The sequence below is a fragment of the Mirounga leonina genome, unplaced genomic scaffold, assembly GCF_011800145.1.
Source record: "Mirounga leonina isolate KUSES-001 unplaced genomic scaffold, KU_Mleo_1.0 Mir_129, whole genome shotgun sequence".
NCBI classification, from domain to species: domain Eukaryota; kingdom Metazoa; phylum Chordata; class Mammalia; order Carnivora; family Phocidae; genus Mirounga; species Mirounga leonina.
Window position 1 is genome coordinate 24,404,247 of NW_023270323.1, and position 26,777 is coordinate 24,431,023.

Consider the following 26,777-nt stretch of genomic DNA (forward strand, 5'->3'; position numbering starts at 1 on the left):
AAGCCCTGCAATGCATTCTAAATTTCTAAATCAGGTTGTTGAAGGTAGCACTCTCATGCATCCCAAAGGTGGCAGAAAGAAACTTGCTCCCTAATCTTCACCCCTGCAAAAGCATTTGTAGATAACGAGATGCCCAACCTGTGAAGGGAAGGGGAGGTGGAATGAGATGCATGAAGGAAGAATGCCTCCTTTGAGACTTTGGTGGGTGTAGCATCTATATAGGCAACCGCCTGCAGTGGACCCAAGGATATTAAATTTGAATGAGTCTATGAAGTCATTCTCTATTGCAATTTTAGGTTTTGGGCAACTGACTCACTGACCCTGTATATCCTACTGCTTTTTTAATGTTCAAAGTCTAAAATGAAGATTTGTTCCTCTGATGGTATCCTAAGAGGTACATTTCCTCTAGATGGTTTAATATATAGATGTCATGTAGAGTTCTAGGTTTAGTATTAAAAGGATTGAATTTCTTTCTATGGACTCAAACCCAGAAAACTGCACACCTACCTGCAATCATTATCAATATGAAAAACCAGATCAATGCTTTATGATGTAAAATGTCAATAGATAGGGGAACCAAAAAAGCCTGAAAAATGAAATAAAATATTAATTTGCCACTTCATTGACAGTGTTTCCAGTAATAAATCAGTAGTTTTCTTTAGCTCCAATAATTAGGGCAGCTTCCTAAATCAGTCCAGCAATGTTCAATTTCTCAAGTAAACCACTACCCTGCAATCAACATCTAACCTGACTAGTCAGAATAAACACTACAAACCATATTTTTAAACACACAGACACACACACACACACACACACACCCCAAATACCCTGGCCTTTTCTGACAAATTAGTCTATCAGTGTATAATAGAAATGAAAATGCCAAAGGAATGAAATTACAGAAATACAGAATGCCCAACAGAGCTCTGAAAGCCCATGATTCTCCAGAACACAATAGGAAAATAGCAACGTAATGTAGTTTCTAGCATTTTGTATAAGCATTTTTCAATTCAATGTTATTTAGAGTACAGCAATCATTCCTGGTATACAAACAACTTTTATAAAAGACCAAAATGGTTTCAGAGAAATATTCTAACTGTGGTTAAAGCGTTCAAAATACACTTTTTAGCGAAGTTTGTATCAAGATGGTAGTAGCTGATTGTCTATCCCCACTAGATTGAAAGTTCCATGAGGGCAGAAATAGGTCTATTTTGCTCTCCATTGTATATTCAATACTGAACCCAATACCTGGTACAGGTCTTCAAAACATATCTGTTGCATGTATGAATATTGTTAGCTATGTTGAGAGGTACATGAAGCAATAAAAATTTCCCGAAAATAAATCAAGTTTTCAAAAGTCGAGAATTAGATGCGATTTACCAGAATATTTCACAATACAGAGAGAAACGAGACAGGCTATTGCAAAAAGCAAAACTGTTAATGAAATTTGTAAACATTTAGTGCCAAGGGGTCACTTGATGTGAAAATGATTTCACCAGGGTCACTGAGATTATGCCAATATTTACTGGGACCATATCAAAGTTCAGATTGCCTTCTTTATAACCACATGGAACATTAAAGAACAGACTAGGTCATTTACAATTCATTCTAGATAGGATTTAATTATATGAATCAAAGGCAGTTCCACCAGTATGAAAACATTTAGCAGTACTCCATGGAATAAGGAATCAATTTGTAATAATCACATTGCAAATTAACTTCAGTATTCGCTTTTTGGACCATGAGAAAATTATTAACATATTTGCTTAGGCTTAGAAGCTATAGATCTCTGTAGATAAATAAGTGAAAAAAATTTTTTAATCAGAAACATTTTGAGTATTCTACCTGAAAGATACATAGTACAACAGCTTCCTCTACAGGTTATTTCTTTAAGAGAACTATTTTACCCTTATATTTTAATTCTAAACTTTCTCAATGACTCTCTTTTGAACTTCCTTCCTTGCTTCTGTCAAGCCCAAGGCTGAATTTTCAGCAAAAATTATTCCCAAAGCACTTTAAGTCATTAGGTGATCGAGTTTCCCCACTTTGCTGTTATTTTGCATTCTAACTAAAGCAGTACCTAACACCTGTGGATTCTAATGCATTTTAGTGCAAACACCAGTTGATTTAATTAAAGCTATTGAACAGAGGATAATCTGTGGCATCTACTTATACTACATTCATATGTACTCCCATTCCCATAACATACTGAAACTTCTTTGTGAAGTGAGAAATCTGAATCTGAAAGGCTAGGAACAAAATATTTCTTTAAATGTTCATCAGAGGTGTACCATTTGAATACAGGCTCTCACTTTTCATGTTAATGAGTGTTTGCAATCACAGTAACAAAAATGACCTCTATTTCTATAGGGAACGTTTATTAAACAGTTAGCTCCTCTGCATTAAAGAGAGAAAAGTTCTTATTGGAGAACTATTTTTTGTGGTTTAAAACACCATAAACTTTGGGGGGGGGTCCATATAATTTCTTACTATTTCTAAAAGAGATTATTTTGTAAACCTTCGGATGTGATCTTAGAGATCACGAGGATATAATCTTGTACTAAATTCAGGAATCTTTAATAATTATGGTTAAATTCTACTTGATTATTTTCAGGGCAAAACAAATTCACCTTTTCAAAAAGCAGTTCATTTATTAGTCATGGCTATAATAAAATTCTCGCACATTGAACTAAAATCTAACACCCAGCTATTTTTCCTAGCTCTACCTTAGGAACAACATAAAACAACTCTATGGACATCCTAATGGCACATTCTTCACTATAGGAGGACAGCTCTCCCCTAAATTCTTTCCCCCATGCCCTAATCACTGGTCTCATTGAATACCATTAATGATTAATGGAAGTTTTTGGTACTATTTGATCTTTTGAAACTGTGACAATATCCGACCTTGTAAACTAGTCAATACATTTCAGAAGATGTACTAGATGTGAAGGTCCTCAGCTCTAACAGGTTCACTGCAAGTAGCTTTTTATACTCCACTGTTAACTTTATCAATCCTATGGTCTTGTCCTGATTTCCAAGATAACATGAGATCTGAACATGTAGTTTCTTTCACACCCTTTAGGATTTTGATGGAATTTGTAATAAGGGGCTTAAACAAAGTGCTGCTTAGGAATGTCTTTGTCCCTCAATTCTGACTCTTCCCACCTCAGTGATATACTTTGAGCAGTCCACCTGAAAGACAGAGGGGCAACAGCTTCCTCTACAGGTTTTTGCCATTAAGTCTAAGACATCCTCAAGAGAACCTTCTCAAAAGAAAAATAAAAACAAAAGAAAAAAAAATTTCTCCCCGCTTGTATCCAAGCGACACCACCTGCTCTCCAAATCATCAGAGACCGCTTTCAACCCTGGCTTATGTTCCTGCTTTCAAAGCTGTAGCTCTGAGAGGCAAGGCCATGTAGGAGGGTCAAAGTCATGATAGAAGTTGCCATTGTATCACCTGAGATGGGTTGCTCAATATTTAAAGTCCAGGAAAAAAAACTTACTAAACTTTAACACACTTAGAAACTGGGCCATTTATATTCTTCTTACATTTTTCCCCCCAAAAGCTGTATCATGAAATGTTGGAATGTTTCCTAGACTTACTTGCATAAATAATGCATCAGGAAATAACCGCATGGACTACTTCCCCACATCCACCCTATTGTATTATGTCGTAGGTATGGTGAACAGGTGGGTCTTCAGCAGTAGAGAACTCCTCTCCTCCTGTGGGAACTACCTCTTCCCAACCATTTGGATGGACCTAAGAGTAGGTTCGATGATTTTTCTGTTCACTTAAAGAGGTCCTCTCTGGTCCTTTTGAACCTCAAAAGGACTACCTCCTAACAGTCATGGGAATGTCTGGTTTGTTGAATAGTCAAGCACTTGTAAGTTCTTTTGAAGTTGAAGCTACTCTCCCCCCAGATCAGGCCTGTGTTAGTCCTGTTGCCTATGGCGGCAACAAAGGACCTGTACACTTTTCTTCTCTCCGCCTTCCTCCCATTCTCTAGGCTTTTTTTTTTTTTTTAAGATTTTATTTATTTATTTATTTGACAGAGAGAGATCACAAGTAGGCAGACAGAGGAAGAGGGAGAAACAGGCTCCATCCTGAGCACGGAGCCCGATGCATGTGGGGCTCGATCCCAGGATGCTGGGACCATGACCCGAGCCAAAGGCAGACGCTTAACTGACTGAGCCACCCAGGCACCCCTCTCTAGATGGTTTTTACCTTTTCCAGTTTTAACATAGGGAAGGGAGAAGCTAGCAGGAGAGGTAAGCAGCAGGAACATTAATTCAACAGATAGTTTTCTGAGATAGTGTTTCCACTGCTTATGGGAGGTATTCCAAGTTGATATTTTTCCTTTATGGGTTCTTTAGGGAGCTCTTTACCATCATTTCTGGGATCTCTTACATCCAGCCAGTACCTTCAGACTTTTCAAGTTGTCACCTTTCCATGGAGATATCCACTGTTGGCAGCCCACCGCCCTCTAGATAGCCTAGCTCCACCCCAAAATTAAGACAAGTCCAGGCAGGCTTGCTCTCTTGCTTGATCTTCATCAGGTCCACAGGTCACAATACAGCTCCCACTCAAAGCCTTCTCCTTTGTTGCCCCAGGCCACTTCGCCAGCCCCTCCCTCCCTCCCTTTAGCATTCTCTAGTCTGAATCAGACACCGGTCATCATACCCCAAACTCCACGAGTCCCCTATCAAGGTCTGAGTGTTTTCCTTTAAGCCTTTCCCTATGCTGGAAATGAGAGGAAGTGCTCTCCACCCATTCCTCCAAACCCACCACACAGGCAAGTTATTTTTTGAGAAAGCGGTCAAATTTCCGCTTTTCCCCCCTGAGCTGAATTCCTAGCATTCCTGGATAGAATTTGGAGGTGGGTAATGGGGTTACGGTGGCAACACCAGCTCACATACTTCCTTTAAAGTCCTGCATTAGGTGGGGCTAGCTCTCCACTATGTATATATGTAGACATACTCTCCATTTATTTTTTTGTTGTTTCTTTCAATGCCTTTGGTGACATGGAGACAAAGAAGGGAAGGATAAAAAGTTCCATCTTAGCGTTATTGTAAAGAAGGGGCCCATGAGAAGGATTACCATGTCAATGGTTCTGACATCATTTGACTTTTCTACTTTCAGCATTAGTGCATTTGTTCTGTCTGTCACAATTTATAGCAGGCCATAAAGTTCATCTGTAAGAAAACAGCTAGAAAGGCAAGCAAAAATGAAATTGTATATAGAGAAAAATGCTACTTTCACCTTAAATGAATCCTGTAGAAGACACATACATATAATGTAGCAGTCATTAAAAAGGAAAAGATACAGATTCTTCTATTTCTGGTTCCTAGGCCGAGATTATGAGAAGGATAAAGTTTGCAAGGAACTGGCCAGTCTGGGAAAAGAGGACTTCACATCCTTGTAAGTATAAGGTATTTGCTCACGCTCTTCGTTACTGGACCTTGAATGAAATCACATCTGAGGGAACTTCAAATCAGCATGCTGAACCACTCTCTGCACATTTTAAAAGGATAGAACCCAAGGTCAATGTGGGCATGGACATCAGGCCAGTGGAGGACATCCAAAGATTCCGGTTGAATTCTTGTTATTAGACCAGTTAAATTATTGTTACTAGGGTCTAAGAATTTGTTAGCAGTAAGTTTATTAATAGAGTTAGGAGAACAAGCACAGTTTTCTAAGGTAAATTCGAATGTAAAGAGTATACAGAAGGACTGAGGCAAACAAAGACAACAAGATACAGAACGGGTCCTACTGGGGAGGCTTGAGAGAAGAACAGGAGGCTGCTCAGATAAAACCCCAAACCCAACTTCCATTTTACAAGAGAAGTTTGCCTAGAACAAAAACTATGTTTTTAAAAGTCAACCTCCTGTTCTTTTCACTAATCAAGGTGTGCAATATGCTTGTTAAAGACTGAACAAATTTCATGTTTTAATTTGTACAAATGGGAAATTTTCTGAAAATTTTTAAAAATTCTATATATTGACTTGCTTTCTTCCCCCCTCAGATCAATGGTCTTATACAGCAGAAAGTTTCCCAGTGGCACATTTGAACAGATCTGTCACCTTGTGAATGAAGTTGTCTCCTTGACAGAAGCCTGCTGTGCTGAAGGAGCCGACCCTGACTGCTATGACCGCAGGGTAGGTTCACATGGCTGGCCATGTCCACAGTGGCCCAGAGAAAGAAGCCAGGATAGGCTTTTATGCCATATCTTGGAGAAATCTTGGACAGCAACTCCACCTACTCCAAGTTTGGGAGACATATAAAGCCTGTTACCCGCAGAGCCCAGACTTATTCTAGTATAATGAATCAGTTTTGCCCAGCAGTCTTACAAGGTTCAAATGAGAAAACTGGGACACATATTAATTCATGAACCTCTTGTAATATATTCTGTCTCTTAAAAGCCTACTCATGCACATACATTTATCATGTTAAGACTGGTACCAACTGCCCCAGAATAATTTAGTGTTTGCCTCAAATTATTTAGGGGTTCAAAAGTTGCCCTATAACCATATACCAGGTTCTCCCTTCAAGTATATATGCAGAAGTTAAAATGCTGAAGGGACAGGGTTCAAAATGTAGACAGGAGCTGAAAAAAGTGAAACCACAGGTGTTTCTAGCAATTTACTAATGCAGTCATCAGGCCTCATGCAAAGGACATTTAGATGCATCTTGATAAAGGCCTCTACAAATATCTGCTTGCTCAAGCCTGCAGAAACCATGCTCCAAAGATCTGATTAGAATATATCCTACACAATGGTTATTCTTACCCATTAATTGCTTCATCTGGCCCTTATGTAACTTCTAAGAATTTTAATCCTTTTCTCCTACCACCAACTCCGCAAATATCCATCATTTAAAACCTGACCTTCTGCACCACCTTAAAATAAACTACCAACCATGATCACTAACACATTATTTTATTTACATTTTATTTCATGTATTTGCTAAGTGATCCCTTGACCAGAGATAAGCTCCAGGTTTGTAGAGAGACAGATCATAACAAAATAGAAATGGCACTGCCCTTTTTAAAAAAAAAAAAAAACACACCTTTCTCCTATTTGTTCAAAGCATTTTTAAAAATCTGTTGACTCTTTTCAAACTTTTTTGAAAGGAGGTAATTAAAAAAAAAGAAAAAAACAGGAGATTTTTCAGGGAAAGAAATGGAAAAGGAATTCACTGAAAAAAGAGATAAGGATAAAAAAGAGTTCCTAAGAATTCCTAAGTTCTGAGAGTCTGATGGAAAATAGGTGTGAAGCTTTTGTCATGGATGGTTTGTTACTAATGAGAATTTTTAAACTTAAGACTAAGATGGTCCTATTGAATGGAGAACTAAGAGCCTGGAGACTTCCATTTAGGAGCTGATTGTTTCTCTTCTCTCATTCTAGACCTCAGCATTGTCTGCTAGGTCCTGTGAAAAGGACTCTCCATTCCCAGTACACCCAGGAACTGCTGAGTGCTGTACCAGAGAGGGCCTTGAACAGAAACTCTGTATGGCTGCCCTGAGGCACCAGCCACAAGAATTTCCTACCTACACAGAGCCAACAAATGATGAAATCTGTGAGGCATTCAGGAAAGATCCCAAAGACTTTGCTGAGCAGTAAGCTGCTTTCATCCTAAGTAAAACTTCAGGGCATAAAAATACCAGAAGTGTGTCGAATCTAACCCCCTCCTCTATACAAACACCTCTTCTATAGAAACCTGGATAATTTCCAATAAGAACTTAACTCCTACCCAAGACTTTTCATCTCCATCAGTGCTAATTATTGTAAATGCCTTTCTCAGACAGAGATGAAGTCAACTTCCTAAAAACTCCCAAACTTAGTTCTATTGTCTAAAGCAGAATCACTTGGATTTCCTCTCTATGTGACATTTTCAAATATTTGACAGCTATTGGGATCCTCTTTATGCGAGGGATCCTTGCATACTCTATCAGATAGATTCCCCCCCCCATTTTTGTTAGTTTTTGTGATCTTCCAAGGCTAATATAAGAATATATAACCTGGTTACTCATGAATGTTAAACAATGAGATGGTCAAAGTTACATGTTCAATTATGTGGTATAACATGTCACGTTCACAACTGTTTCTAGGGATGTAGGAATAAAAAAAACTTTTCTGAACATTAAGCATTTAAAATGTGCACAGCAATACAATTCTGTTTATGATCATGGCAAAATACATATACAAAAGTCAAATGCAATGTCACTCAAATTGGCTTTAGAAGTTTATAGTTAAGGTCATGATCTTATAAAAACTCATTGGCTTTCCCATCCCTGAAAATTTTCAGAGAGGATTTTGCCCAAGATTTCAGAGTATCCAATAGACCCCTAAGGGCTTATGCTCCTAAAAATTAAAGATTTCAGCAAATAAGCAAGCCTACACATAGCAATTATCGAATAGTAAACTGGGATAGATCATGAAAGCTAAATGTATCTCATTTTAATTTGTTCAATCAACAATAAGCAATTACCACGGGCCATGCAGCTTGTAGACACTAACTAAAGAGAGACAAATAGCCCTTCCTCTTAAGTAATCCACATGGAAATTTAAATTAATGAAAATACTGATTAAAATTGACTAGTATTGTAACCCATTCTTTAAATCCTTAATACTTTTCATATAATAAAACTAAACTAATGTAATGCATCCTTTGTCCATCAAATGCCTATGAAAAAGTAGATTCTGCTTCCCACCAATGTTTTGACCAATCTTATTTCCCCCCCCCACAGATTTATGTATGAATATTCCATTAACTATGGACAAGCCCCTCTATCGCTCTTAGTCAGTTATACCAAGAGTTATCTCTCTATGGTAGGATCCTGCTGTACCTCACCAAGCCCAACAGTATGCTTTTTGAGAGAGGTAGGTATCATTATGTATTTATGTTCTATTTTTTTCTTCTATTAATGCCATTCAACTTAATGGGAGTTCAGATTCTATAATCAGTAAAACTTTCTAAATGCCTCCTTTACATTTCATTCATTGGAAAAACAAACATAACCACCTCTAGGAAAGGAATATCAATAAGTTCCTTTGGTCAGAATTCAGTTTTATAGTTAAAAAAAATAGTTTTGAGGTTTTTGGGGGGTTTTGTTTGTTTGTCTTTTTGGCCATTCCTGCACACTGCTTTCAATGGATCTTGACCATCTAATAGGATTCTCTCACTTATCTCCTAGAGACTCCAGATGAAACATTTATCACTTCTCACCACTATGTCAAATAGAGTCTGTTCACAATATGCTGCTTATGGGAAGGAGAAATCAAGGCTCAGGTAAAGATTAAGCATCATCAATATGTTTAGCTGTTTGCTTCTATACTATCCATAATATTAGGATGCTCTAAGAAAATATTTGTATTAGAATATATACACCATAGTCTTACGTTCCTATAATTCACAATAGTCTCGTTCTTCTCTATGTAAAATCTGAGTAAATAGGCTATTTTGTAAAACATAAGATTTGCTCTTAATCAACCTTTTCCACATGCATATGGGAAAACTGGTAGACCAGTAGAAATTGTTTCTTCAGTATTCATGTTAGTATGTATCACAAACACAAAAACAAAAAAAAATCATTTTCTTGTTCATCACCTGTTATTCCCTTTGCCTATTTTTTTTTTCCTTGGGATGAGACTTCCTGAATTATTTGTTCTATGAAGTTTTGTGCTATATATAATGTGGATCTCTTAAGCTTTGTGAATGTATTCTAATTATTTGTAAACTTCACTGATTTTTGTGTGGCTACTGTTAACACTAGATTTTAATTTTGACAGTTTCTATGTTAACACATCTCAGACTTCTAGACTTTGCTCAGATTTATCTTTCCAGTATCTACAGTCTCTAATTCTTTTTACTCTGATCCACAAGTTTTTCTCCTCTAATGGTAATAAAAAAAAAAAAAAAAAAAAAAAAAAAAAAACTATTTTGTGCTGGCATCAGATCCTAAGGTTCTCTAGTGGTAATAGAAACTACTTTAAGTTCTTTAAAAATAATCCTCCAGTGGAAATACTCAAATACTTAATGGCATATTCTCTAGACCTTCCCTCGCCTTTTCCTTTTGCATTAAGATGGTGTATTTGGCAAATAGAACATAAGGATTTATAATACAAAACCACCTATAAAATATATATCTATCTTATCGTTAATTTATACTTGCATTAGTGTCTGGGAATTTATCCCAGGGAAATAGCATTGAATGTGAACAAAGATTTAGCTAATATATTACTGCATCATTTCTTTTTAAATATAAAAAAATTAGAGTCTTCCTAAATTTCCCTAGAATGGAGACTACTTCTATCAGTTATAGTGTATCCATATGAGAATGCTATATGGTTTGCTATAATGTTATTGTAAAAAGATATTTAATGAAAACTATAAAATACTGGCAAAAGAAACTGAAGATACAAATAAATGGAAAGACATTCCATGCTCATTGAATGGAAGATTATTATTAAAATGCTCATACTATTCAAAGCAAGGTACAGATCTAGTGCAATCACTATCAATATCCCAATTGCATTTTTTGCAGCAATAGAAAAAAAATCCTAAAATTCATATAGAATGTCAAGGGACTCTATGTAGCCCTAACAATCTTGAAAAAGAAAAACAAAGTTGGAGGCCTCACACTTTAGGATTTCAAAACATACTGCATAGCAATAATAATCAAGATGCTATGGGACTGGCATTAAAAAAAATAGATGGACTAATGGAACAGAGAGCTCAGAAATACACTCTTATATATTTGGCCAAATAAATTTCAACAAAGGTGCTGTGACTACACAATGGGGAAAGGACAGTCTTTCAACAAATGCTGATGGGAAAATTGGATATCCACGTGCTAAAGAATGAAATTGAACTCTTACCTTATACATATATTAAAATTCAAAATGGATTAAACCTAAACATAAGGCCTAAGACTATAAAACTCTTAGAAGACAACAAGAGGGAAAGCTTCAAAACATTAGATTTGGTGATGATTTCTTACAAATGACCAAGAATAGACAACAAAAGCAAAAATAGACAAATGGTGCTAATCAAACTTAAATTTCTGTGTGTAAAAAGATAACCTACAGAATGAGAAAATATTTGCAAGTATATCTAACAAGGATTTGATATCCAGAATGTAAGGAACTTCCATAACTCAGTAAGAAAGTATTCAATTCTGTTTCATTGAGTTGTTTAAACAATTACCCAAGAGATGTATAAAAGGCCAACAAGCACATGAAAAGATGTTCACCATCACTAATCAGAACAGAAATGCAAACCAAAACCACAAAGAGATGTCACCTCACACCCATTAGGATGGCCACTACCAAAACAAAAAATGACTGTTGGCAAGAATGTGGAGAAATTGAAATTCTCGTGCACTATTAAAGGGGATGGAAAATGGTACAGCCATTATGAAAAACAGTATGGAGGTTCCTCAAAAATTTAAAAATAGAATCCTATGATTCAGCAGTATCACTTTTGCGATTTGCACACTCTTGTTCATTGCAGCATTATTCATAATAGCTAAGAGGTAGAAGAAATCCAAATGTCTATTGATAGATGAATAAAGCAAATGTAGTATATATATAGAATGGAATATTATGCAGTCTTGAAAAAAAAAATCCTGTCACATGCTACAATAGAGATGAATGCTAAGGACATTATGCTAAGCAAAATAAGCAGTCACAGGAGGACAAATACTGTATGATTCCACTTCTGTGTAGTATCTAAAGTAGTTTTAAAAAAAAAAGTAAAAAGGTAGCTGTCAAAAGACTGGGGTGGAGGCAATCAGTGTTTAATGGGTATACAGCTTCAGTTTAGCAAGATGAAAAGATTCTAGAGATTTGTTATATTTACAGATATTTACTTTTTTTTTTTAAATATTTTATTTACTTGACAGACACAGCGAGAGAGGGAACACAAGCAGGGGGAGTGGGAGAGGGAGAAGCAGGCTTCCCACTGAGCAGGGAGCCCGAGGCGGGGCTCGATCCCAGGACCCTTACAGTAAATAAATTTAACACTACTGAACTATACATTTTAATAGTTAAGATGACAAACAAGGTTATGTGTTTTGCCACAATTTAAAAAGAATACTTAATACAGAAAATATTCCTGATATATTAAGTGGAAAAGGCAAATATATAAGTAGTATAGCAGAGTATAATCCCTGATGAAATACTTAATACTTGATAACCCTTATAAAATGCTTCAGGGTTATAAACCAAAATATCAGCATTTATTAATTCTGTGATCTAGGGCCATAGATCTTCTTTCTTTTTAATCTGTAGTTTCTAAATGAATTTATAAACCATTTTTAAAAGTACAATGAGGGGCCACAATATATGACATTGGCCCCATGAATAGGGACATTAGTGCTTTATTGTTCTTTTGGATCTAACATTTTAAAGGCATGCTTTGAGTAGGTAGACCTGGCAAAAAGAAAAGCTGCATATCAGTATTAAAACATAAAAGGATTCCTTGGGGATGACTGAATTTTGAATAGTGGCTCTAGCACATGGGACCCATCACATACATAGCAGATTTGTTCCATGCAGCTATTGAAGACAAAGAGTTGAAACTACGGTATTATTCCTCCAGAGTGTAGATTCATAATGAAAGCAAGAAAACGGAGTGTGGCTGAGCTAACAATTCATTTTTAACTGTTTAGCCATCTCATAAAATTAGCCCAGAAAGTGCCAACTGCTAATCTGGAGGATGTTTTGCCACTAGCTGAAGAGATCAACACAATCCTCTCCAAGTGCTGTGAGTCTACCTCTGAGGACTGCATGGCCAAGGAGGTAAGAGAATCCTCATCATGGGCCGTGTACTGAGTGGCAGGCACTCTAGGTTGCTTTTTACCTACCTCAGCTCAATGAATCCTTGTGACATTTAAGTGTATTGTTAACCCCATTTTATAGATAAGGAAACAAGATTAACCAGGATGAATAATTTGAAGTCTTACAACTAGGAAGTGGCCAAGTCCACACACAAGGACAAGATCATCTAACTCCGGAGATCTTATTCTACCTGCACAGCCCAATGCAGTTTAATTATAATTAAACAAGTTCTTTAACTTAATTCCTAAAACTTAATATTTAAACTCAATTCCTTGGAAACACTAGTCATATTTTTTTTTTAATTTTTTAAAATTTAGGTAATCTCTACACCCAACATGGGGCTGGAACTCTCAACCCTGAGGTCAAGAGCCACACGCTCTACCAACTGAGCCAGCCAGGCGCCCCACTAGCTACACTTCAAATGCTCACTAGCATTGGACAGTATAGATAGAGATCATTTCATCACAAAGTTCTATTGAACAATATTGCAACCATGGGAACTGCTCATGTTTATACCTGTTATAAATTGGTCGATTTTTTTTCCCATTTTTCATTTACATAATCCTTTCAAGCAGATATGAATTTGAACAGTTGCTTTAGATAAAAGTTACTCTAAGTCTTTGGACCTCTTTAGAAATAGGTATATTGTATTGCGTGGTCTTTTTCCTCTAAGAAAACAGGTCTGTGTTAATAGGTGTTTTTCTATAACCTGAGTTAGAACCTTTCATACATACCAGGCCAAGGCTTGTAAGAAAAAATAAGGCTTAGGTAGGCTTAATTTTATTTTATTATGTTATGTTAATCACCATACGTTACATCATTAGTTTTTGATGTTTCCATGATTCATTGTTTGTGTATAACACCCAGTGCTCCATTCAGTACGTGCACTCTTTAATACCCATCACCAGGCTCACCCACCCCCCCCACCCCCCTCCCCTCTAGAACCCTCAGTTTGTTTCTCAGAGTCCACAGTCTCTCATAGTTCATCTCCCCCTCCAATTTCCCCCCCTTCATTTTTCCCTTCCTACTATTTTTTTTTCTTTAACATATAATGTATTACTTGTTTTGGGGGTACAGGTCTGTGATTCATCAGTCTTACACAATTAACAGCACTCACCATAGCACATACCCTCCCCAATGTCTGTCACCCAGCCACCCCATCCCTCCCACCCCCCACTCCAGCAACCCTCAGTTTGTTTCCTGCGATTAAGAATTCCTCATATCAGTGAGATCATATGATACTTGTATTTCTCTGATTGACTTATTTCGCTTAGCATAATACCCTCTAGTTCCATCCACGTTGTTGCAAATGGCAAGATTTCATTCCTTTTGATGGCTGCATAATATTCCATCGTATATATATACACATCTTCTTTATCCATTCATCTGTTGATGGACATCTTGGCTCTTTCCATAGTTTGGCTGTTGTGGACATTGCTGCTATAAACATTGGGGTGCACGTACCCCTTCGGATCACTACATTTGTATCTTTGGCTAAGCCTTATTTTTAATGAGGCAAACCAGGAAACTAACAATGCACAAACTCACAATTGCTTTTATAGCTGCCTGAATACACAGTAAAAATCTGTGACAACTTATCCACAAAGAATTCTAAGTTTAAGGACTGTTGTCAAGAAAAAACCCCCATGGACGTGTTTGTGTGCGCTTACTTCCTGCCAGCTGCCCCAACACCTGAGCTGCCAGCCATCGAGTGGCCCACAAATACAGACGTGTGTGACAAAGGGAATGCCAAAGCCATAGATCAGTAAGTAGAGTTGATCGGAGTAATTTTTTTCATGACGGTATTGATATTCACTAGCACTAAGTGACAAAGAAATTAAAGGTTTGCCACTTTCTTCCCATCTATCTGTTTTCATCCAATGAAGAACTAAAATAGGCCATATGTTGCATAGACCATGAGCTGCATAAGCTACGGGTATGTGTATATCCATGGCACAGAAATATTTCACAGACAGGTTGGATTAACAAGTCGGAAAATGACCAATATTAGAGATCAGAATTTAAACTTTAGCCTAACGTATATTTGTCTAAATATTTTCATAAATGCATAGAGAGCAATGGAATAAGACAATAGAAGGACTGACACAAATCTTCCACAGAAAAGCCATTCCTGGTACATACCTGATGCTTTATGTAGTGTTCATTATATTATAGTTACACAAAAGCTAGCTCCATATGCATTTGAAATAGATGTTTATATATAATATATACATGTGTATATATAGTACACATAAAGCTTTAATTATTAACTAGTCAGAAAACTCCAAAGCAACTACTAATAATTTGCATTTCGATGAGACTATTAATCCCAAACCTGTTGATTTGGAGTCAGTTTTACCTAAACCTTTTATTTCTAATTAAGATGCAGAAGCCAGGTGATCAGCCTTTATTAACAGAGATCCAATTTCAAACAGGACACACATACACAAGTCTACTCATGTTAAAAAGTACTCGCTCCTTTCCCTCTCATGCCAGGTATACATTTGAATTAAGTAGGAGAACTCATCTTCCAGAAGTATTCCTCAGTAAAATACTTGAGCCAACCTTCAAAAGCCTTGCCAAATGCTGTGACTCTGAAGATGCTACGGGCTGTATGAATGCGCAGGTACCCCTCGCTATGTTTTCTTTGCCAACCTCGGTAGAAGTCAAGGGTTGGAAAACTGTAGCTCATGGGCCAAATCGGACCCAGTGCCTGTGAGCAGAGACTGGTCTTCGATTTTTAAATGGTTTTTAATTTTACAACACAAAAATGTGAAACTCAAAATTCAGTGTTCATAAAGTTTCGCTACAGCCCAGCCTTACTCCTTGTTTGCACATTGTTTAGAGTTGCTTTTGTGCCATATTGGCAGAGTTGAGTAATTACAAAAGAAACTGTATATAGCTTACAAAACCTAAAATATTTACCATCTGGCCTTATGAAGAGAATGTTTGCCAATGTCTGGTGTAGATAACAAACCCACATACTAATACATTAAACAGAATTCTGATTTAATGTTCTTCTAGAATAATGCTTCAAGACAAATAATTTTGTATGTAATTGTTTTCTTACAGGGCCCTCAACTGAAAAAGGAATTATCTTCTTTCATTGACAAGGGACAAAAACTATGTGCAGATTATTCAGAAAACACTTTTACTGAGTATAAGAAAAAGTAAGGGACTTTTCTGGCTGTTTTGTCTACATTTATCAATATTAGTAGTTTGGTATTGTGATTTCAGAGTATAGTTGAAGATTAAGATGTGCTAAGTGAGCAACAGAAAGAAGGGGTGCAATCAAGAGTTTTAAAAAGTAGAATCTAGTATCTATGTAGGAAGAAATGGAGTTCTTTTCAGAGGGGAAAAAAGTCATGTGTATCAGGGGAGGTCAATTAGAACACAGCCACAGAAGTATAAATTGCAAGACCTGCAGGAACTTGATTCAAAAAAACACCAAATTAGCCCAGAGTTCATCAACATTCTTGCCCTAAAACTTATGTAGATGTCGCCACACGTAATTGAACTGTAAAACTGCGGAAAAAGGTTACCTAACTTCGTGGCATATTGTGTCTGACAAGACAACCCAAACTCTCAATCAAGTGTGATACCACCCATGACCAGCATGTATTCTTTACAAATTGAAAATAATTAATCATCAGTAATGTCGTACAAGAGTCAATAGTCATGTTTCCCAAGAGAAGAAAGGCCATACTAGTGAAATGAATTTTACTGGGTTCCTAAAGATCCATGGCATTCCCAACTTCATTAAGTAGATTTCTTAGATCCATTTCAGATCATCTTGATCAACATAGGCCTAAAGCAAGCACAAATAGAACTCCACAAAAAGAACTAAGAATTCCAAAAGTAGGTCACCTCCTTCAATGACCCCCCTGAAGCCTACTTTAGCAAAACTCTAAAAGAAAATGAAAAATTGTGAAAGCCTTAAGTTCAAAATGCTTATTTCCCCAATTATCAGAAAACAGTATAGAATAACATTAAACAGATAATACAATTTTTGTACCCCAGTGTTTCCTTGGGCAACTGACAATTTATATAATCTCAATACATTAAAAATAGCAATGTAGTAGAATTGACCTTTGGGTTATGAAATCAAAAATTGAGACAACTGCATCGAGGTATTTGAAATCCTGCACAAGTGTACACACACATACCCACACTTTTTCTTTCTCCATTCTCTGAGTTCCTTTTGGTCTGACTTGCCTCCTCTTCCAACTGGGACCGACTCTTTTCAGTAACGCTATTATGCGTAAACTAGTCCCCCCTCACCCTCTTGTCTCTTCCCAGCATCCACCTTAGGGCAACTAGGTAAATTTGGGTTTCTACCACCTCCCATTGCCCACAACTAGGCTGGCAAGTAGTTCCTGGAGATGGTCCTAAAACCAGGCTGAATTGCCCATTATAAGAGTAGAGAGATACCAAGATTCTACAGACAATCCAGAGGACTCGAGTCCTAGCGCCATCTTGAAAACTAGATGGAAAGTTAATGGATAGTAGAGCTAAAAACAAGAGCCAAAGTTTCTGACCTTTTTTGTGTTTCTCCAACATAGCCAGTTGAGAAGTAGGCACACTGAGGAGGAAATTGTGTAAAATGAGAGAAGAGAAAAAGTATTAAGGTGGCATAAAGTCCCATGAGGGAAATACTCTTTAAGAAGCTTGAAATCTAGCACTGGAGAGATGAAAAGTCAGGAAGAATAGGAGAGGAAGGGATCCATGTTAATATAATGGAGCAAATGAAAGGGGAAAGACCAGAATTCAAATCCAGCAACAAATTTTAAGTTTACTTTTAGGGTCTTAAAAGAGATGTGGAGATTTCACTTTCTAACCTTGAATTAAGTCGCTAAAAATCACTCCACAGATCTGAAGTTTAAGAGCAACTATTTCCATTTTTCTATTGTAAAAGACCTGAAGTGGGTTATCATCTTGCATCAGAAAGGTTTATAAAATACATCTAGTAAAACTTTACATAAATATGGTCTTTCAGACTAGCAGAGCAATTAAGAGCACAATTGCCTGATGCCAGTGCCATGGAACTCCAAGGGCTGATTGACAAGCGCTCAGACTTTGCCTCCAAGTGCTGTTCCATAAACTCACCTCCTCTCTACTGTGATTCAGAGGTAAGAAAATATAACCCTCTACTTAGCACTGCACAGTATTTTAAGAATTTCTTTACTCAAACTTGCTCATTCCTTTGTTACTAAAATGCCATTATGTGGTAGACTTTTCCTGACACTTTCATGAGAAAGACAAAACAATTACTGTTTCCTTGTTATGCTAATTTAAAAGCAAATTGAGGCAGTTGCAAAACTTTGTTGCCTATATTCATAAACCCTTGTGTTAAAGCACACTGCAGGGGTGCCTGGGTGGCTCAGTCATTAAGTGTCTGCCTTCGGCTCAGGTCATGATCCCAGGGTCCTGGGATTGAGCCCCGCATTGGGCTCCCTGCTCAGCAGGGAGCCTGCTTCTCCCTCTCCCACTCCCCCTGCTTGTGTTCCCTCTCTCGCTGTGTCTCTCTGTGTCAAATAAAATCTTAAAAAAAAAAAAAAATACACTGCAGTGTTTTTCAAACTGAAGGTTGAAACATTAACACCTTTTTAAAATAAAAAAAAATACGGTAGAAAGAGTCCATCTCACACAGTAAGGGTAAATATTTTGTGAATTTTACTTCATATATGTACATGCATATAGGTATCAGTAGATAGAAATACTTTTAGAAACCTGGATCACACACCTTCTCTCAATTATAAAAATTTAATTTTGTTTTAAGAAAAAAATGCAACTGAAAATTAACGGTCACTGATGTTTCTTTAGAGTAAGAGGTTCTAAAAGTTAAGATGCAGTCATTTCTCATTACCCAATTTTTTTAGATGCTATCGATTTGCTTCCAAACTTTAAAAGCTAAAGAAATTAGCTTGGGTTCATTTTTCTTTAAATGTTAATAATGTTAATCCCCCTGCTCCTCCATTCCCTTTCCCTTATTCCCCTCCTCTCTAGCTTTCCTTGTGTCCCTTAAATGTAATTTGCATAGATGCCAGATTTTTTTTTTTTTTTTTTTTACATTGTGCATGACAGAGGCATTTCCAGCCAGACTTTTTTTCTGTAGTCTGTTAGTGTATCCTTTTCACTACCTCTGAGCCTACTGGCTTTCTCCTATAAGCCAGTGTGAGGCAGGTACTTAGTGCCCTACCTTTATGTCAGCTGAAAGTATAAAGGAGGGGAGGAGAGCCCAATTTAGAACACGTAGGTCTGCTGCAGGTAGATCTGGTCGTAGTCAGATTTTGTTCAATGTTTTAAGCTAGGATGTCCTCCACCAAGTCAGTATCTATCCTATTCCATGGGGAGAGGTTCTGTTGGCCTTTTTCAGATATAGTAAGCCCATTCACATTCTCTATTTGACCTGTTCCTCCCCTGCAGTCATATCAATTATTTAGAAGAGTCAAAAAGACAACATTTTATTCACTTTACTGCTAATTTGGTGGTTTTAGCGATCATTCCAAGAACTGTGTTGTCTGACCCATTCCACTTCTGGAATACAGAGGCAGGGTTAAGAACAACTCTATGCCAAACCAAAATATCTTCTTCCTTTGCTCACCTCTTTATGAAGCTCATGATATTAAATTATATCCCTTTCTTACTCTGTCAGTGGCTGTTGAGATTTGACTGATTTTACTATTGTTTATTTTGTCATGTGTTGGGGAAGAAGCAATTATGATCCATTCTTGACTTGTCATTTTTGTGTTTTTACATGAAAAGAACTACAGTGGAAGTCAATATTTAGGCTAATAATTTAGTGTCAATTAGAAGTCCTCTTCTATAAGCTGGACAAATTCATGTAAATTCTTGAAAGATCTTCATTTAAACTATGAAAGTGACAAAAGCTTGGTTTCATCTTATTCTATTATTTTTTCTATTTCTAGTATTCTATTAGAGCACATTTGAAAATATCTAAGAACTTAGTAGAAATTACAAAAGTTTAAATGTCAGAAAAAACTATAAAGATCATCTAGTAGAACTTTTCACTCCACTAATTCCTTCCAGAGGTCATTCAGCCCACACGTAAAATGTCTATAATCAATTTATTTTCTCCTAGAGGCAGCATATTTCACTGCCAGGTGGCCTCATTTATGAGAGCTTTCTTCTACAAGTTAAGCCACAGTATTACCCTCATGATTTCCACTGACTGGTCTGGTTTTCTTTATCAGCTAGAAAATGTCTCTCTTCTCAATAGCAGCTTTTATACCTAAAATGGCTTTTTAAAAGTTAGCCAAGTCTTAAGTGATACATCTGATAAAGGGTTAGTATCCAGGGCACCTGGGTGGCTCAGTAGGTTAAGCGACTGCCTTCGGCTCAGGTCGTGATCCTGGAGTCCCCGGATCGAGTCCCACATCAGGCTCCCTGCTCGGCAAGGAGCCTGCTTCTCCCTCTGACCCTCCCCCCTCTCATGTGCTCTCTCTCTCTCATTCTGTCTGTCTCAAATAAAATCTTTAAAAAAAAAAAAAGGGTTAGTATCCAATATATAGAGAACTTATAAGACACCACCCAAAAAGTGAATAATCCAATCAAAAAATTGAAAAAAAAATGTCTATTCATGTCTTCTGCCCAAGAAGCCATATGGATAGCCAACAGACATATGAAAATATGCTTAAAAAAAAAATCACTGGATACCAGGGAAATACAAATCAAAACTACAAGGAGATACCACCTCACAACTGTCAAAATGGCTAAAATCAACAACACAAGAAACATGTGTTGGCAAGGATGTGAAGAAAGGGGAACCCTCTTGCACTGTTGGTGGGAATGCAAGCTGGTCCAGCCACTCTGGAAAAGAGTATGGTTTCCTCAAAAGGTTAAAAATAGAACTATTCTATGACCCAGCAATCGCACTACTAGGTATTTACCCAAAGAATATAAAAATATTGATTCGATGGGGCACATGCATCCCTATGTTTATAGCAGCATTATCTACAATAGCCGTATTATGAAAACAGTCCAAGTATCCATCGACAGATGAATGGATAAAGAGGTGGTATATATACACAATGGAATATTACTGAGCCATAAAAAAGAATGAAATCTTGCTGTTTGCAACAACATGTTGGAGCTAGAGAGTATTATTCTAAGTGAAATAAGTCAGAGAAGGACAAGTACTATATGATTTCACTGCTATGTTGAATTTAAGAAATGAAACAACGGAGCAAAGTGGGGGGGAAAGAAAAAGAGTGTTTCTTGGTTTGCCTCTAACTATGGAGAATAAACTGATGGTCACCAGAGAGGAGGTGGGTGGGGGGATGGGTTAAACAGATGGGGATTAAGGAGCACTATGTGATGAGCACTGGGTGATGTATGGGAGTGCTGAATCACTATACTGTACACCTGAAACTAATATCACACTGCATATTAGCTAGAATTTAAAAACTTAAAAGTTAGGCAAGTTTGGTCTCTGAGTGCTAACATTTTAGTGAAGTTTTATTTGTTTTTGACTGTATAGCACCTAACAAAGTCCTAATTAGTTTGCCAAACTGAGCTACATCACCTTGTTTGTTGTTCTGCTTAATATCGTGGGAGATTCTGATTTCTAATTTCTACATTCACACCGTAAAGCCAAACCTATTAGCCAATCTTGTTTGTAGCAATTTTAAAGTTAGAACTCCAGACGAAGAATAAAAGCCTATTCTTTAAATTCTGCTGAGAAATAGATCATGTTCATCTTTCATGAAAATTCAAGCCAAGTGAGATTCTAAACATAAAAATTGGAGGAGTTGGATTGCTAGAATATTTTGGTCATTTTCAGCATTAAAACGCTTAGCATAAAACAACTGAGCAGTCCCTTCGTTACTACTAACCTACAACAGCTGAATTAGGTTGCCTCATCCCAGAAAAATAAAACTACCTCACTTAGAAGTTGTTACCAGCAGATTTTGCTGAGTCTCGCTCAATTATTAAAAGGACGAAGGATTTTTTTTTTACATTCTGTCGAAAAGCAGTTTTGTAACCCTTCCCTACTCTTTTTGTTATCTGTTTAACCATATACACTTTCCTTTTTGACATCATACAAGACAAACTGAACAATTGCACACAACACATGCTTCCTTCAAGTCCATTGTTGTTTTTTTGTTTTTTTTTTTTTTTTGAGTTGCTTTTCAGAATTTTTATTATAACATATGGCCATTTAAAAACACTGTATTTTCAATTACAATGATGAAAAGTCAGGCTTACAAAGATGTTCTTGCTTTATACCCAGCAAATGTAGAGCAGTGTTGCTGCCGAATAGCCAATCTTTCAGAAACCTTCTAGAGAAGAGGGGGACAAATGGAGTGGAGGCACTTGCACACATGTGATTGTTTGGAGCACTGCGAGAGGAGACCCTCTGTGGTTTGCATTAGCCCTTTAGATGGTCTTTCTACACTAATCTCACAGCTAGGTTAATGAGCTGGCCTCTGGGACTTCATGTTAGAACAGCATTCACTTTGATTCTCAGTGCTTGGTGTATTTGTCCGGTCACCCTGTAATATTTGGGATATAATTTATTAAATCTCCTTGCCCTATATTTGCTTGACAGTTTTCCTTTAAAATACCCATCTACTACTACAAATTGAGGCACAAGCAATAATAAATCCTATCAATTCTAACACCTCAGTATCTCTATCTCCCCACTTATTTCTACATTATTGGTACTTAAGTTTAGGCAAACTTTTGCCTGCATTATAATGTCCCAGTTGGTCTCCCATCTCCAGTCCCCCCACCTTCCACACCTCACATCCACCCTCATCTCTATACAGAAGTCAAAATAACCTTTGTAAAACACAAAATAGTACATTCCTCTATCTCCATTGCATCTCAAGTTTTGTAATAGAGAGTTTGGACCCTTGACTTCCTTTCCAGTTGGATCTACCATTACCACTTGTTCCTCCTGCTTTGGTTCTCCTGAACTACTTGCAGTTTTTCAAGTACATTCAGCTTGCTCTGACCTCAAGGATTTTGCACATAATGACTCATCCCAGATTGCCTAATGCTCACTCAAACCTGGATAAATCTTTCATCAAGTCTCAGGATTCAATTTAGGACTCACCTACCACCTTTGGGAATCCTTCCCTGGACTCAAGCTCTTCTGTTAGCCCTTAGTATTCTGGGCACACCCAGTAATTGGCATTAACTATTGTCATTTCTTTCTTGTCTATTTTTCCCGGAACACTGTAAATTCTAAGGGCAGGGACAGTATAAAACTAAATAAATGTGAATGATGGCTAATAAAAAGTTTGATATAAAGCTACTTTTTGACAAGAATCTTTTTCCCTAAGCAAGGTTCAAATTTGTGTATACCTTCTGCAACAGTCTTCGAAATACTTTATGAGTTAGATAACATTTTTTCATTTCAGATTGATGTTGAAATGAAAAATATCCTATAGTCCTGATGCATGTGTGTGGTCTTAGGTAAGTATAAAGGCAGCAAAGAACCCAAATTTGTATTTTAAAAATCTGAGAACAATTTGAATAGTCTCCTTTCTAACTATCATCTATTCAAACTCATTTTACAGTGAAAACATTAAGCATATGGAAAGGTTAAGGCACTTATATGTATATACACAACCAACTTCTGACCTATTTAGGCCTAGAATCCAGGTCCCCAGCTTGGTACTATATCCATTACAACTTCACATCTAAGATAATGACAACATGGAGATCACTTCAGGAATTTTGAGGCATTCAAAGTTTAAAGACTCAGTTTAAAGACAGAGTCCATAAAGTCTTAAAGACAACAGGGTTCTTAGGAGGAAAGAGGCATTTTTCAAATTAAAGCAACATGTTTGAAGTATTATCACTTGCTTATTTTAGATATTACACTTTCACCCATTAAAAAATGCAGGAGGATGTTAAGAGCATAAAGTAGAACCCCATACCTTAAACCGAAGGTGACCTCAACTCTGCACATTACAAAATTATTCTCTCCAGATTTAATTGTATTCATTTTAAAGATAATACTTTTGAGATAAAAAATGATGAAAATCATTTAGGTTTATCTCAGACCTTCATTGAACAGAGGTTTTTAATGCTCTAAGACTGTTATTTTGATTTATTGACAACATTCTTCAAAATGATATGGAAGCAAAGATCATTGACTAAGGAAATTGAATCATTCCATCATATCCAGGCTTTCAATATAAACTCTTTGAATATAAAATGGTAAAAAAGAAAATTAACATCCTGAGAGGCAGGACAATGGGGGTGGTCATGGAAACTTTTGAAATTACCCACTCTACATTAGAACCCCCACTCCAACTATCTATCTTTGTGAGCAAGTTATTATACTCCCTAAAGCTGTTTCCTTTTCTGTGAAAAGATATTACAGTATCTCTCCGCCTTGTTGTAATGATGAAAGGGAGGGGATGTGTAGAAACGCCTAGGAAATGGCAGTCCTACCAGCAACGTTGCTGCTGTTGTTTCTACTACGTATAACGTGAATCTAAACTCAAACGAGTTTCCTCCAGATCCATCAGTCTTTTCATGTTTTAAATTGCTCTAGAATAGATCCCTTTTCTTCGGAGTTTCCTCTTCCTAGAACATGTCAGCTCTCCCATGGCAGAAGGGGCACGTACTGTTGAGTGTGAAGCAGTTCCTAAAACCATTAAACCAACTGTGGCTGGCTCTGCATTCTATCTCAACAAAAGCCTGTATTTCGGCAGATGGAGGAGCTGAAGCCTTGGTCTCAAAGGGTTCTCATCCTTAAGTACACCTCCAATTCAGGGCTTCCAGCCAACAGTGTGATGCAATTTCATTCTTAACTAAAAGTATATGATAAACCAAAGTTGTCCTCTTGGCCGTTATTGGTCCCCTTGATCACTTTCTTTCTTCCAGCCCCAAAACTGATTGTGGCATACCTCACTAGAGAGAGAATTATGGTCTCCTGATAAATCCCACGAGGCCAGTTAGCTTTTTCCTTCAGCTTTGGAAAGCGTGTTCCCCGGGTTGCCAACAGATAAAGGAATAGGCTCCCATTGCAGATTCAAGTTGGATAGAAAACACTACCAGAATCACACTCAGCACAACCAGGTGCTTACACCAGGAGAGAAACCAGTGAGGAAAGCACAAACAGGTCTCCCGTCTCAAAGGCATAAACTCAGGACAACGAAAGATGGAATTTCTTGCACTGTGCAAACAGAACTATGGTATAACTTTGCTGTCATGTCTTGGTGGGTTTGGTAACCAACGTGGGGGGGGGGGGAATCATATTTGCCTCATTACAAAGTAGAGGGGGATTGGACAAAAACTCACACTGTTTCACTAAAAAAAAACCTATTATCTCAGTCCCATGACCAGGGAGGCTCATGTGCTATTGGTTGCTGCATTTTTTTGTTTTGGCCATAACCATTCATTCTCTGAGCACATAGTTACACACAACATTAATTCAAAGAAAGAAAGAAAAGCGATGATGTACCTTGACATAACAGTGATGGCCTCCTATACAGGTCTTGGGAATTTCTTAATTTTTATTCTGGACCCATCAGGTAGGTCATAGTGGATAATGTGTCATGTTAGACAGGTCTCTCTTTAAACAAAAAAATAACCAGACCTTATAAACATCTGCTGAGCAGTATTATGATTGTTGCCCATTAGCTCTTTTTCTAACATTTATTTTCATTATTCTCATAGATCTGGTGTTGGAACCACCTGGGAATATCTGACGGCCTAACCTAAGCAAAACCAGAGCTCCTGGGGAGACCAGGAGGATACTCCCTGCTTTTTATCAGCTACATTTTCTTTATACAATAACTTTGATAATTTGCTATAAAAATAAATATAATGCAGACCATAAATTTTACTGAGGATAATGTTACAACGCTGATCTTCAGCTCTGTCCCTGTGATTTTCACAAAGATGCTGCAATAGGCAGCCCCAACCTCACGAACCCCTGCTTTTTTCTAGCTCTCTGCTGTGTCTTTCTAGAAGATTCACAACATTAAGTATCCACTTTCAAATTCCCAACACCCTAAGGTCCATTTCTTGATTGCTTCTCAGGCTTAATAGGTACCATTAAGGAAAAGTTAGCCAGACTTCTATCATAAATAGCCTGGGATAGCTCACTTCTTAAAGAACCACCACCACCACCTTCCTGAGAACACCTTTGTACTCCCAGCTGCAGGCTGTGTGGCATTAAGTAAGTAACATCTGCCTTGCATAAAAAATCTGTGGTCTGAACATTTTTATCTTTGCTAAAGACGACTCCTCAGAGCAATTTATTGGGTCAAAATTCTAAACACCTGATTTCAGCTTAATTCAATTTACCACATATACAGTGCATAGGATATTATTTCTATGTGCTTTCTTTGCTCAGGGGAAAAAAAAAAAATCAATGTTCCAAGTTGATAGGTTTTATTTTGAAAAAACAATCATACTTTTAGAATAAGCACCTTGCTGAAACCAATACAAGCCAAGGAAACCTTCTATAACTAATTGCCTGAAGGAATTTACATTTATCTCATGGTAGATGTAGAGTTATATGGTAGAGATGAAGCATATTTTAGAGCAAATATAAGTGGAGTCCCATTAACCAAAATCATCCCTCGTCATGCCTCAAGATTCTAAGTCTTCTCAGCAGAAAGAATTTCATTAACTAAACCATGGACAAATACTCAAGACTTTAGCTGCCAGTAACTGGGAAATAAAATGCCTGTCCCCTTGCAGCTTCTGTAGAAGGTTCCAGTCTTACCTCCCACAAAGATTCCAAAATGGGAAATTAACCTCAAATAGGAAAGTTCTTCAGATACCATGGGGAAAAAAAAAAAAAGGCAACAAACTATGCACTACATATTTAGTTCTTTTTTTACTTCCAAAAGTACCTTGCTGAAGCTTCAAAACCAACTCTGGGATGTAAACATCATTGATAAAAATAAGAAGAGAATGAAACTCCAAAAATGAGTGGCCCACGG

General features: G+C 37.2%; 1 protein-coding gene across 1 annotated transcript in view; it reads left to right on the forward strand.

The window, feature by feature from the left end:
• The window catches only part of GC (GC vitamin D binding protein), a 32,666-nt gene extending 7,009 nt beyond the window's left edge, over positions 1 to 25,657 (forward strand). Inside the window, exons 2-13 of the mRNA XM_035004398.1 lie at positions 5,350 to 5,419; positions 6,024 to 6,156; positions 7,405 to 7,616; positions 8,748 to 8,880; positions 9,195 to 9,289; positions 12,672 to 12,801; positions 14,403 to 14,605; positions 15,337 to 15,466; positions 15,913 to 16,010; positions 17,837 to 17,969; positions 23,229 to 23,283; positions 25,501 to 25,657. Coding sequence (XP_034860289.1) covers positions 5,350 to 5,419; positions 6,024 to 6,156; positions 7,405 to 7,616; positions 8,748 to 8,880; positions 9,195 to 9,289; positions 12,672 to 12,801; positions 14,403 to 14,605; positions 15,337 to 15,466; positions 15,913 to 16,010; positions 17,837 to 17,969; positions 23,229 to 23,258 — 1,367 coding nt within the window. The 3' untranslated portion in view covers positions 23,259 to 23,283; positions 25,501 to 25,657. The remainder of the gene's footprint in view (positions 1 to 5,349; positions 5,420 to 6,023; positions 6,157 to 7,404; positions 7,617 to 8,747; positions 8,881 to 9,194; positions 9,290 to 12,671; positions 12,802 to 14,402; positions 14,606 to 15,336; positions 15,467 to 15,912; positions 16,011 to 17,836; positions 17,970 to 23,228; positions 23,284 to 25,500) is intronic.
• The last annotated feature ends 1,120 nt before the right edge of the window (positions 25,658 to 26,777 follow it).